The 13,961-nt window shown below is 46.9% G+C and overlaps 1 protein-coding gene across 7 annotated transcripts in view; it reads left to right on the top strand.

Annotated features, from left to right (window-relative positions):
* Nucleotides 1–13,961, top strand: part of kif21b (kinesin family member 21B) — a 62,092-nt gene that overhangs the window by 37,142 nt on the left and 10,989 nt on the right. For 5 of the 7 annotated variants that reach the window (XM_018758612.2, XM_018758607.2, XM_018758609.1 and 2 more), the window contains exons 22-27: nt 233–293; nt 401–458; nt 745–950; nt 1,246–1,320; nt 1,414–1,527; nt 11,137–11,175. In XM_018758612.2, the coding sequence (XP_018614128.1) occupies nt 233–293; nt 401–458; nt 745–950; nt 1,246–1,320; nt 1,414–1,527; nt 11,137–11,175 (553 nt within the window). The remainder of the gene's footprint in view (nt 1–232; nt 294–400; nt 459–744; nt 951–1,245; nt 1,321–1,413; nt 1,528–11,136; nt 11,176–13,961) is intronic. The other 2 variants (XM_018758613.2, XM_018758611.1) reach the window with 1 other exon arrangement.

The following is a 13,961-nucleotide window of genomic DNA, read 5'->3' as shown; positions in this document are numbered from 1 at the left end:
AGAGCAGTTGTCAAAATACAGAAGCCAAGTTAGTGGTGATAGTTTTAAGCTAGGGGAAGAGCTGTCAGCTCCAGGACCTCACTTCCTCCTGCCTGTCGATGTATGAGCTGCCAATCCAAAACCCTGCTGGTTATGTCTTTAACTGTGGTAAAGATGGCCGTTCACTCTGCAGCCTTACTTATCCCGTGTTCTGCATTGCTGGTATGTGACTGTGATTTTTTCATCAACACAGAGAACGGCTATGCTAGCACTGATGAGGAGGCATCTGAGTTCAGCCAGGCATCGGAGGGCAGGTGAGACGGTAGCACCCACGCTCCCTGCGGTCTCGAAGGATAAAACTGATGAGAGAAAAGTATTGATAAAAGTCTGAGAGTTCTGGGATTTTGTGTCTCTCCTGCAGTTTCTCTCACTCCTTCCAAATGAAGGTGTCCACCAGTCAGGACGACTTCAAGCTAAAGGTAGGACAGCAAAACCTTACCTACCAGAAGCCTTACCATACCTGATAGTAGTAGCAGCCCAGTCAACAGCTGTGCTTCTGTGACTCACTCGGTATTGACATGTCTGTTGCCTCATGCCATTATGACCACGTATTTCCATGTGTGGTTTTCACTGAATGGCTGCAGCCAGGGACCCGCCGCAGACCAGTCTGCCACTCGCCGCTGTTTGTTCAAAAAGTGCTCCAGCAGGTGGCAGTGCTGCACAATGTAAAGCTCTGTTACTCGCAGTCTTCTTCCCTACCTGCAGACGGAGCCCAGACTCTCGGCACAGCTGAAGGCTGTGTCAGCAGAGCACCTGGGGCCTGCATTGGACGCAGGCAGCAAGAACATTACCAAGTCGCTGGCCTCGCTCACTGAGATCCATGAGAATGGCTTGGGTTTCTCCCTGAGGGACTCCTATTACAAAGACAGGGTCTCTCGCACCATCAGCTTGCCTGTCCGGGGCCACACCTTGTGAGTTACCAGCTGTACTGAGAAAACGCATAGTTCTACCCTTTAGATGTCCTTATTCAATTTCCAGTAGCGCAGCTCAGAAGAGAAATTTTGAGATCTTTGCTCATGTCAGTGTTATCCAAGGAAGTGAACTCGCTGCCTTTCGGGCTCAGATTAGCTGCTAAACATCTTGCTGCACAGTGAACCTATATTTCTATTTCCCTTACGTTATCGGAACCAAGCAGAAAGCATTTATTTGTGAGGTGTTTCCTGCTGAGCACTCACTGAGGGTTTTCTGTGCTCCCCCCTCCCCCAGCCCCAGGCAGTCCCGCGGCTCAGACACCTCCCCTCTGATGCGCAGGAAGTCCTATGACCGCGGGCAGCCATACAGGTAACCTTGCAGCCCATGAGAATTCCTTCAGCTGGCTCTGATTATCTGCTGCGTACTTTTCTGGCAAAAGCTGAGCTCCTGTCATCTCTGCAGACCTCCTGAAGTGGGGTACACCCCCCCCTCCTCCCCGCCGCTCCGACCACGCAACGACCGTAACGTCTTCTCCCGGCTCACCAGCAACCAAAGCCAAGGCTCTGCTTTGGACAAGTGAGTGTGTGCATCGCTGTGTCTCTGAAGAAAGCAATATAAAAAAAGTATCAGGCAGCCTGAGCAAGAACTTTGCTCTGAAATGTTGAAGTGTATCAGCTGGCACCCATCACCTTTCCAACATTTTTCTAACATTTCACCTTGCCCTCAGTGGTATGAGAACATTACGGTTTTTCTCCAGTGGTAAGACTGGAAGCGTGTGCATGTACCCTGCTACTCAATCGTGCAGCGAAGGATGGACTTGGTTGAGCAGCTCCTGCGATCTGTCTCTGGTATTCTCTTTAAACTACTGCTGTCACTGTCTGATCACAATCTTCTTATTTGTTCAGTTTTTCCATCATTTGCCCTTTCATAATTTTTATTTCAAGCTCAAGTTCAAGTTTATTGTCATAAGTACAAGTATCATGAAATTCTTCCTGAATGCTTCTCCACAGACTATGGACAAAGACAGACAATAGAAATACTGCACAAACAAAACAATGACAATGACAGTGAGTAGTGCAATAGCAATAAATAATGGTAACAGTAATAACAATAATACCAGTTGACAGCCAGAGAACTCAGAACGAGAGAATGAGAATAAGAATGCTTAAAGTGACAGTGTAATTACCAATGTGCTTGGGAGGAGCAGTCCAACTCTAGTTACTAAAGGTGGCACATTGGTTAGTGTTATATACCCTTATAGCAGTGGGGTAAAAGCTGTTCCTGTACCGAGCAGTGCGGGTTCGAATCGACCTGAGCCGCTTTGCAGATGGCAGAGAAGAGAAAAGTGCCTGTGTGGGGTGACCATGATCTTTCATGATGCGCATCGTCTTTCTGAGGCAGCGTGTGGTGTAGGTATCCTGGACTGCTGGTAGCTGTGTGCCGATGATTCCCTGAGCTGTTTTGACCACCCTCTGTAGGGCTTTCCTGTCCTGTATGGAGCAGCTGCCACCCCAGGATGTAATACACCCTGTAAGGACAGACTGCACAACACATCTGTAGAAAATGGTGAGGACTTTAGTGGACATCTGGGCTTTCTTCAGACGCCTGAGGAAGTGGAGACGGTGATGGGGCTTTTTGATGGTTGATGCTGTGTGCTCAGTCCATGTGAGTTTGGCAGTGAGGGTGACCCCTAGGAATCTGAAGCTGTTGACCCTCTCTACAACATCCCCTCCTATGTACATGGGTGCATGAACTGTATCCTATTTCCTGAAGTCAATCACCAGCTCCTTAGTTTTACTGATGTTGAGAGACAGGTTTTTCTACTGGCACCACTCTGCCAGGAGCCTCACCTCCTCTCTGTAGGCCATTTCATCGTTGTTGGTGATCAGACCTACAATGGTGGTATCGTCAGCAAACTTTATGATGGTGTTGGAGCTGTGACTAGCCACACAGTTATGTGTGAACAAGGAGTATAGCACTGGGCTCAGGACGCTTCCCTGTGGAGTGCCAGTGTTGAGGATCAATGGGGCGGAGGTATTACTGCCAATCCGCACACCCTGGAGTCTGTTGGTGAGGAAATCCAGGATCCAATTGCACAACGTGGCACTCAGTCCCAGCCCTAGTAGTTTGTGGATCAGCTTGGTTGGGATGACAGTGTTAAATGCTGAGCTATATAGTCCACAAATAATAGCCTTGCATAGCAGTTTTATCATCCAGGTGAGACAGAATGGTGTGTGTGATATTGCGTCTTCAGTGGTTCTCTTGTGGCGGTAGGCAAACTGCAGTGGGTTCAAAGTGTCGGGGATGGTGTCCTTAATGTTTCCCAGCACCAACCTCTCAAAGCATTTCATTGCAATGGGGGTCAGTGCCACTGGGCGATAGTCATTAAGGCAGCTCGCTTTGTTTTTCTTAGGAACGGGGATAATGGTGGTGTTTTTGAAACGAGTGGGTACAGTTGAGCTTTTTAAGGAGGTGTTAAATATGTTCGTGAAGACAGCAGCCAGTTGTTCACTGCATGTTTTTAAAACTCGCCCTGAAATTCCGTCCGGACCAGCAGCTTTGCGGATGTTGACACGGCTAAAGGTTTTTCTCACCTGTGCTACAGAGACTGTGAGACTGTTGTTATCATGCAGCGCTGTGGGAAGTCGCACCGGGGGGTCTTTGTTCTCAAAATCGAAGCAGCCATAAAACATGTTTAGTTCATCAGGGCGAAATGGAGCAGCACTTGTCAATGTCTGCATCTGTGGTTTATAATCTGTTAATGTTTGGATTCCCTGCCACAGCCTACGTGCATCGTGAGTGAAGTTAAACTCCGATTCCACCTTCCTGCTGTATTCCTGTTTCGCGCTGGCAATGGCTTTGCGAAGCTCGTACTTGCTCTTCTTGTATGTGTCTGTGTCTCCAGACTGAAACGTGCAAGTTTGCGCGCAGTCCTTATTTCGGATTTTGGTGGTTATCCACGGTTTTTGGTTGGGAATGAGCGGACTGTTTTATGTGGTATGCAGACATTTACACAGTACCCGATGAAGTCTGTGACCACTGTGGCATACTCGCCCAGGTTGGACGATGAGTTTCTGAACATGTCCCAGTCCACGGAGTCAAAGCGGTCCTGGAGCCTTTCCTCCGCTTCTGGTGTCCAGCGCTGTACAGTGCGCGTCACAAGTTCCTCTCGCTTCAGTTTCTGCTTGTAGCCCGGGAGCTGCAGAATTGAGGCATGATCTGACTGCCTGAGGTGTGGACGCAGCAGGGAGCGGTACACACCTTTGTGTGAAGTGTAGCAGTGGTCGAGGGTGTTTGAGCCTCTGGTGGGGCAGGAGATGTGCTGATGGTACTTTGGGTACACATTCCTGAAATCGGCTTGGTTAAGTCCCCAGAGATAATGACTTAGTGGCTGTTACTCCGCAGTTGTATGTCCGCGTAACCTGATAAAGAGAACAGCTGTGTCGCCAGTGCAGTCCATCTCAGGAGCTTTTATCATCCAGGAGTGACATCCATCCTAGAACTTGGACTTGCAGACCCCAAAGATGTGCAGAGCTCAGTTCCTTTCAGAGGGAACTCTTTTCCATTATGGAAATTTACAGTACCTAAAGGTTACGTTAGCTGATGAAATCAAACCTATGATAATGTAGCATTTTAGAAAAGGCACTTTTTTGATCATGTACAGTGTAACTGTAGAGTATGGAGCTAGTAAGTTGTAGCTGTACACTAGCAGCATTGTAGATGGTCTGGATTTTAGTCGACTATAAATTTAAGACAGACCATTTCATGGTGTGGGCAAGCAGGTGTAGGCAGATGGCAGGAGTATGTTTTAGCTTCCTAGATGTTTTTAATATACTGTATTATTTTGATTTATAATACCTAGAATCTAGGGAGTGCAGTGGTGCAGAGGGCTTGGCCGAGTCCTGCTCTCCGGTGGGCCTGGGGTTCGAGTTGCGCTTGGGGTGCCCTGTGACAGACTGGCATCCAGTTCTGGGTGTGTCCCCTCCCCCTCCAGCCTTGCGCCCTGTGTTGCCGAGTTAGGTTTCGGTTCACCGTGACCCCACTTGATACAAATACTTCAGCCAGTGTGTGTGTGTGTGTGTGTGTGTACTTTGAATCCGGGCTTTAAGGCCTTTTCAAGGTAGGCTTTTGTCTTCTTTTGGAGTGTAAGTCAGTTAAGAGATTATACAGACCTTGTATTTTACATTTATTCATTTAGCAGACACTTTTCTCCAAAGCAATGTACATCTCAGCAAAAATACAAATTTATGCATTACATTTGAGAAAGAGACATAGCTGCAGACATGTGATTCTTAAAAAAACCTAGTTTGTTACTTTCCATTTGATGCACCATTGTTCAACACTTGAGTAGGTGCATAAAATGCAGGATAGATGAATCCTGTTAACTAAATTTTGTAGCAAGGTTTTTTTTTTTTTTTTTTTTTTATAGAAAAGGTACAAAGGTACACAAACATTCACATACAATGCAGGAGTAGCAGCTGCGTAAAGGCTTATCTGGGGATGATCATAAAGTTACGATGCATGAACATTTACACCACACATGAACTGGAGAGATCATGGGCGAAGTGAGTCCGGACAAGGTGAGATTTCAGACCCTTCTTGAATGTAGACAGAGTTTCTGCAGCTCTGAGTGACAGGGGAAGGTCATTGCACCACAACGAAGCCAGAACAGAGAACCTCTGTGCTTTACTTTTCGTGCAGAACCACCAAGTAAGCAGAAGTAGATGATTGAAGGGGTATGGCTGGGGTCTAGTGGTTGATCAAGTCTTATAAATAGCTGGGAGCAGTTCTATTGATGCATTTGTAGACAATAACCAGGGTCTTGAATTTGATCTGGGCAGCTATCGGAAGCCAGTGCAGAGAAATGAGTAGATGAGATACATGAGAATGCTTTGGCAAATGAAATACAAGAGGTTTGATGGCAGTAGCAGGAAGGCCACACAGGAGAGTGTTGCAGAAGTTTAAACGGGATGTTACCATGACCTGGACAGGTAGTTTGGCAGAGTCAGTTGTGAGATAGGGACGGGTCCTACGAATATTATGCAGGATCTATCTGCAAGACCGGGTTTTGGCTTCGATGTGCTGAGAGAAAGACAGACTTGAGTCAGTTGTCAGACTCTTAGCCGAGGAGGTAGACAAAATGTGTGGGTTGCCCAGTTTGATCGATAGATTGTGACAGGAGGACAGGCCAGCTGGGAGGTGAAGAATCTCTGTTTTGGAGAAGTTGAGTTGGAGGGGGTGATCAGACATCTATGCAGAGATGTCCAACGGGCAGGCAGCAATGCATGCAGAAATGTCAGATGCTTCAGGTGGAAAGGAGAGGAAGAGCTGGGTATCATCAGTGTCCTAGTGGTATTTGAATCCATGGGAGGCTATGCCGAGGGAAGGTGTAGATCGAGAAGAGAAGACCTAGTACCGAGCCCTGCGGGACACCGGTTGAGAGAGGCAGAGGAGAAGAATGAGAGCTCCGCCAGACCACTTGAAAGGATCTGTCAGATAGGGTGGACTCAAACCATCTTAGTGCCACTCCTTTGATCCCAAGCCGACTAAGAGAGGAGAGTAGAATCTGGTAGTTGACAGTGTCAAATGCTACAGACAAATCGAGGAGGATGAGGACTAAGGAGAGGGAGGCAGCTCTAGCAGATGGGAAAGCATCAGACACTGCCAGAAGCGCCATCTCAGTGGAGTGACCAACTTTGAAACCAGACCGATAGCCATCTAGGAGATGGTTCCGGGTGAGGAAATCAGACGGTTGATCACAGGCCGTCCGCCGTACAGTTTTAGACAGGAAGGAGAGGAGAGAGACCGGTTTGTAGTTTTCTACTGGTTTGGGATCCAGAGAGGGTTTCTTTACAGAGGTGACATGACAACAGTTTTGAAGGCAGCTGGGAAACAGCCAGGAGGAGTTGATTATCTTAGAGATCAAGGTGGAGAGTTGCAGGGAAATGTTCTGTCGGAGTGACGATGGGATTGCAGGTGGTTGCTCTGTACGATATCAGGAGGTCGGAGATTCTGATTCAAAGAGCGGCTTAAATTTGGAGAGCATAACTTTGCAGAGAGGTCCAGCGTGAAACCAGGCAGGGTGATGCTGAGAACTTCTCAGTGATTGCTTTGACTTTGTCTCTGAAAAACAAAGCAAAGTCATCAGCAATGAGAGAAGAAAGAGGAGGCAGCGGTGGAGGACACAGAAGGAATGAGAAGGTGGCAAAGAGTCTGTGTGGTTTTTCAGATGCAGACTGTATTTTGTTGTGGTAGAAGGAGGTTTTAGCTGAAGAGACAGCAGAGTGAAAAGTAGCTAAGAGTAACTGGTTGGCATCCAGGTCCAAGCGAGTCTTGAATTTTCGCCATCTTCGCTCTGCAGCCCGGAGTTTGGTCCTGTTAGCACGTAACGTATCAGTCAGCCGTGGGGTGCCACTGGGGCGTGTTGGTTTGGAAGACAGTGGACAGAGAGAGTCAAGGGTGGAAGATAGGGCAGTGAGAAAAATGTTAGCGGCATCGTCTGTTGACAGATCCGAGAATTGTGCGGCACAAGGAAGAGCAGACAGTGTAGCAGAGGCAAAGCAGGAAGGTGAGAGAGATTTTAAGTTGCAGGTGACAACGGGTACAGAAAGAGACAAGGAATTAGTGGTGAGGGAGGATTGAGAGGAAATGAAGAAGTGATCAGAGACATGCAACAGAGTGACAGAGAGGATGGGACAGCTACAGCTGTGGGAAAATACAAGGTCAAGACAATTGCCTGCTTTGTGAGTGACAAGTGATTGGGACAGGGAGAGATCGAAGGACTGTAGGAGCAACAGAAGGCCACTTGCATGAATGTCATCGACATCCAGGTTGAAGTCACCCAGGAGAATTAACAGAGCATTGTCCCCAGGGAGAGAGCTCAACAAGATGTCAAGGTCATCCAAGAAGCAGCCGAGAAGGCCAGGAGAGCGATAAAGAACAACCACAACAAGAGTGACTGGGGCAGTGATAGAGACAGCATGCCATTCAAAGGAAGCCAGGTCATGCAGGTGAAGAGGGAGAATAGAATATTCCCACCGGGGAGAGATGAGCAGGCCTCTGCCTCCACCTGTGCTGAAGGGACAAGGGGTGTGAGAGAAGGAGTAGTTAGTGGAGAGAGCTGCGGGAGTGGCTACATTGTCTGGGGTGATCCAAGTTTCAGTAAGGGCCAGGAGGTCCAGTGAGAGATGGAAGGCGTAGACTGGTATGAAGTCAGCCTTTTTTCACAGCAGACTGTCAGTCTCAGAGTCCCGCTGAGAAGTTAAAGCAGGATGGAGGGTTTGACAGGGGAGGATAAACCAGGTTGCTGTAGCAGCGAGAGCGTTCAGGTGTCCAGGGTGGCGATGTCGCATGGCTCGGTTGCTGTAAACGACTTTGATGGTCGACATGTTAGATGCACCATCCCTCGTGGAACACGATGCCAGTGGCCTTTCTTGGTGGACTCCCATAGGTAGACTCCCTTTGCACCCCGACTCTTCACACCAAGAGGCTACCGCTACGGGTCACCAGCCACTATTTAAACGGCTAATTCCTGTCAGCTGAGATGTATTTTGTGATTTGTGATTGAATGTGTCTCATTTTAGTGTCTGACACGTTTACGTGCCATTTCAATATATAGTTATCATGCATTTTCATTAGTATATTCACTGTTTTACATGACATGTAAAAACAAATAATTATATATTTTGATTTTTAAATTTAATTTTTAACATTGTTTTTTTTTAGGCTTTTCATGAAATGTGTCTTGCTTTAGATTTTTAATGCTGCATATTTGGTGTGTGAGAGATGCTACAGTGTTTCATTTGCTGCATGACAATGCATATGTTCAGATCAGATTTCCCACTGTAACTCTTAACTTCACTTTGTCACATGGAACCGAGGACATGGGGATGGCTGGATCCAAGTGCAGGATCATTTGTCAGGAACCGAAGGGTCAGGCGAGTTCTCGTTGTCAGGGACGGACAAAGAGTCGATCGATTGGTGGTCGGAGTGGGAGTGAGGATCCGTGGGCGTAGTTAAGAGATGAGGCAAATGGTCAGAAGCCAGGGAACAAAGAACTGGGACTAGAAACAAAGGCACTCGGGACATGAGCGCAAAGGGGTACAGCTGTCTGAGATTCTGTAAGTGCAAAGGGGCTGAGCAGGATCTTTTAAAGCTGAGTGCTCTAATTGTCATCCGGTGCCTGATTGGCGCCAGGTGCTGCCGATTGCGGTGCGGGCGCGGACGTGGACATGGACATGGACATGGACATGGACATGACACACTTGCACAAAATATTGTTTCAGTGATGTTCTGTTATTGTTTATTTAATGTTTTTTTTTTCTGATTTTGGATCAGATACACCTGATGTGAAGTAATCAGAGTTGCTAGTGTGGTTATCAACATGACCTCGGTGCAAATCTCCAAGTGTGTCCCTGTGCAATCGCTTTCCAGTCTTAATGAAAGCATAGTGAAAGGCTGTGTCGGTTACTGTGTTCTGAATTACCCACAGAAAATTACCCACTAAAGACCAAAAGAACTAGGTTTGGTTTGGATGAATTACCACTTCAATCAACTTTTGTTCTGTGGTTTAGAGCAGCATCTTTCTCCCCCAGTGGTGAGTTATTGCTCTCTCTCGCAGCGCTGCTGGGAGGTTAATATCCCATTCAGTATTCAGGGTTCATTTAGGTGACACTTTATTGTGAGACCCATGGTTCAATATTAACAACGTTTTCTGCTTTAATCAGCCTTGAAACATCGCCAGGGGAAATTATAGGATAAGCTGTGGTGCACTGGTACAGAACAGAGCAGGGCATCTGCTGGAGCAGGGAATTGTGGGGGGGGGGTTACATTTTTTTATTTAACAGACGCTTTTCTCCAAAGCGACTTCCAATGAACTCTATGTAGTGTTATTAACCCACACACTTTATTCACCAAGGTGACTTACATTGCTAGATACACTACTTACAAAGGGTCACTCATACATACATCAGTGAAACACACTATCTCTTTGTCACTCACACACTATGGGGGAACCTGAACAGCCTGTCTTTGGACTCTGGGAGGAAACCTGAGAAGCCGGAGGAAACCCATGCAGACACGGGGAGAACATGCAAACTCCACACAAACTGAGCGGAGATCAAACCCAGATCCCCTCGCACCATCCAGGCGCTGTGAGACAACAGCACTACTCGCTGTGCCACCGTTCCCACTGGTTTTATGGTCCGTTCTCTTGTGAAACTACGATGTGCAGAAGCCAACCACAGGTATGGCACAAAACACTTAGCTGGAGAGAAAATGGAGATGGAAAGACCAATTCCTGGTGCCTGGTCCATTTTTGTGGCTCATTCTAACAGTCAGGGAGGTTATGATAAGCACATTTACAGAAAAACGATGTCCTGATAATTGGTGTTGTATGAGGAAAGTGGGTAGGGGTTTCAGTGCTGAGAGGATGACAGTCCTGAATTTTCTCCTCCACAAAACATTTTCTTCAGACTTTTTGAAAAGATTTGGGGTCGGTGGATATTTTCACCAAGTGTTAAGTTGCAGGGTAACTGTACATGCTAAGAAAAGATGGTCATGCTGCCCCTCTTCAAAAATGCTTACAACTTTATGATGTTCAAGGGTTTTGTGGTCTTTTCTTTCAAAATTAATCACAGCAAAGATGAATGTGTCTTTAATATCGTTTTTAAAAAATACTTTGTTCTGGAAATTTTTTCAATGTCATTTTTATAAATTGTGTTTCACGAATGATATTGAATAAGGTAGTGCTTAAAATTATTGAATGCACATATTCAGCTTCTGCTACTGGCTGTTTCCTTGCGCTAAAATGTCAGGTTACTTTAGGTTAATTCCAAATCATACTCGTGAAGTGAGACATGAGCAAAACTATAAGTGACTTTTTTTGCGGCCCATGGAGCAGTGAGACCTTAGGGGTCTCTCTTCCAGAGAAGCAGCGAAAATGAGGATCTGGGCAAATGTTCTTGAGGTGCCTGCGAAAGTGGGTTCAGCTCCTTCTGAGACAGCCAGTCTGTCTAACTACCCTCCTAAACTTGGCATTCTGTCTTCCGCTAACCCGATCTCCCTTCTTGTCTGCTGCCTGCACTCAAGAGTTCCTTCTCCTGACCTTGCCCTTCCCTCTCTTTGACTCTGCTGTCCCTCCCCTGTTCCCTTCTGCCCCTAACCCTGCTGCTGTTCTGTCCTTAGGTCGGATGACAGCGACTCCTCTCTCTCGGAGGTGCTCAGGTAGAGATCTCTGTCTGTCTCTGTCATTCTCTCACCATGGCCTGACTTGTCAGCGTTGAGCTCCACCTCCTTTGTGGGTGGGCTTTGTCGTGTGCATGCCTAACCTGATTGATCCCCCAACCCATCTTTATTTTTTTATCCATGTCTTGTGATCCTTCCCTCCCATCTGCATGAACCTTTCCTTGGAAGCCGTTTGACTGGACGTAGTAGAGTGCTGCCAAAATCAAAATGTAGGGCCCCTGAAAGACGACATCTGCTGAGGGTGTAGTCTGAAACTGATGATTTCACAGAAAGATAATCATATACTACCCATGCAGGGGGTCTTAGTTATGATGTCAGTTTGCTTTCAGGGTGACTTAAATTCCATTCTGCCTACGCTGCATTTGGAGGTACAGCTGTCTTGCATTGAAACTGGTTTTAATTTACAATTAGATCATAATTATTAAACTCATAAGGTGCACAGTTTGTGTTTTAGGAATATTATCTGTCTTAAATTTTAGCATGGAGGCTTTACTCAGCATACTGTGGATTAATGTTTGATAATCTAATCGAAGCCCTGAGCTCTTACCAAACACCACTCATGGGCCCAATTACCCTGACACAGCTATTATGTCTTTTGCACGCCTCTTTTGTGCACGGATTCCAAATGATGACATTACCTGGTAATGATTCCCCAGTCATAGTCAGATGGAGTCATGGCTACACTCTGCTGAGGCGTCCATTACCCAAGTTGCCTCCGTTTTCTGTCTCTGGTGGAACTGACTGGGCGTGACAGACGCTGATGTATGCCACGGCAGCTGAAGCCATTTAAGATGGTTGGCACCCCCTCAAAGACTACCCCAGCCCACCTCAGCCTGGCTTATCCTCCCAGCTGCCTATTCCTTCCTGCTGTGTTGAGCAGCTTTAAGGAGGTTCATTCAGACAGTACCCCCCCCGCCCTTTCTGTTTGGTACACAGATCTACCACAGCCACCTCACTACCCCCACACCATTTTCTGCTAACCATAAGATGTGTGGTTACCTTCAAATTGGTTTTCGATTTTAGGGGTGTAGGTAGAATCCAATTGCTCTGCTTTAGACTGGCTGGGGAGGTTCTATAGATTTATGCTTGATTGATCAAAATGCTGCATGAGGATCGGTTTTTTTTTGATCTCTGTGTTTTGAGTTGGGGTTCAGGGTTCTGCTTTGTTGTGTTGCACCCATCATTATATACCACATGTCTGTGTGACTTTTATTTTTTCTTTCTGTGTTTTGGGACTGGCCAAAATGCATGCTGCTTCTGTCTCTGGGTGATTTTGATTTGGGAATGTGGTGGTGGTGGTGGTGGGGGGGGTGCTTTGGCCATTTGATTTGATGCTGTATGCCACCAGGCTGGTGGTATGAATGAGGTTGGCAGTAGGATGGTCGTGACCAGATGCTCATGCTCTGTTTCCTAGTGTGCACTTACAGGTCCATCTGTTGGTAAGTGGGCTTTTTTGAGGGCTCTGTGGGGTTCTGGGTAATGGTTTTGCTTTTGGGGATCAGAACAGGGGGTTCCTACATACGTATGCTTAACCTGCTTTATACATTTGAAGGCACAACATTCTGTCCAAAGAAGGGTGGAGCACCAGATCTCCTTAGTAATTTTCAACACACTCCTGGTCTCATTTGGCTTTTGCAGGGATTGGCCTCAGGACATCGGCTGCAATTCTGTATCAGTCAGCTCAGGACGTTTCTTCTTATTGAATAGCTCATCAAGCTCTTAATGAAACAAGATGGGAATGAGTGCCCCCGCATGAGCAACGCAACTTCTGACATCAGGAAAATGAGTGCCTGCTTGGATCTTATGAGCCAGCTTTAGGCTGCGATAGCATCTCAGCCTTTCCATGCTGCTCTGTCTTTGAGCACACCACTGGCACACCTCAGTTGACACGTGGTGCCAACCGACATGCTATGCTCTCTGTCAGCGTCGTTGCGGCTCGTGCACAACCTCTCCGTTTTGAAACAGCGCGACTTACCCAGAGTCCCAGTAATCAGGCACCTCTCACTATGCTCTGCTCCAATGTTTCTGCTGGTCACACAGATCTGCTGTCACTGTGACAACCCTATCAGACCCTCTTTGGCTCTCTCTTTGGCCCACTGAGACCAATTTTCCCCCTGGTTCCACCTCCGTTTTGCTCTGCCAGCTCCCTTGCAGTGCTGTAGGATTAGACTCAGCGGGATCACCTTGTTATTTCGGAGGTAGGGAGAATAAAAGGAGTTGTTTTCTTACCAGGTGGTGAGAAGAATTTTAAAGTCGTGGGGGTAATTGGTGGCCTTAGAAAAGATATGCTGGGACGAGTAGAGTGGAGGTGGGTTTGGAAGGTAGCGAAATTATGGCTAAAAACAGGCTAGAGCTAAATAAAAGTGCAATAGTGTTGTAACTTTACCTGTTAGAATGCAGGTTGGTTTCAGAAGGCACCTGATGGCTGTCCTCAAATGCATTATGTTGTCCACCTAGTGGGGGCACTGTGTAGCTGTGGTACATCCCTTTGTGAACAAATTCCTGAAACATTCTGCAGTCTGAATCCTTAGAGAGATATAGATAAGAGATTTAAAGCTGGAGGCTGTGAGATTGCTCATGCTGTCTCAGCTTTTAGTGTTTCATTAATGCTGGGATGTGTAGTCCCTGGCCCCGGGTTTGCACACTCATCTTGCGCCACGGTACACTGCGGTGACACAGATTATGCGACATCTGGTGCATTTCGTACAGTGAGAGAGCAGCGTGATAAAAGGGTGTGCTGCGGTTTGTCAGACTGTACCGTGTGC

Source organism: Scleropages formosus, chromosome 2, assembly GCF_900964775.1.
Source record: "Scleropages formosus chromosome 2, fSclFor1.1, whole genome shotgun sequence".
Taxonomy (NCBI): Eukaryota; Metazoa; Chordata; class Actinopteri; order Osteoglossiformes; family Osteoglossidae; genus Scleropages; species Scleropages formosus.
This window is presented reverse-complemented; position numbering and strand designations above follow the sequence as displayed.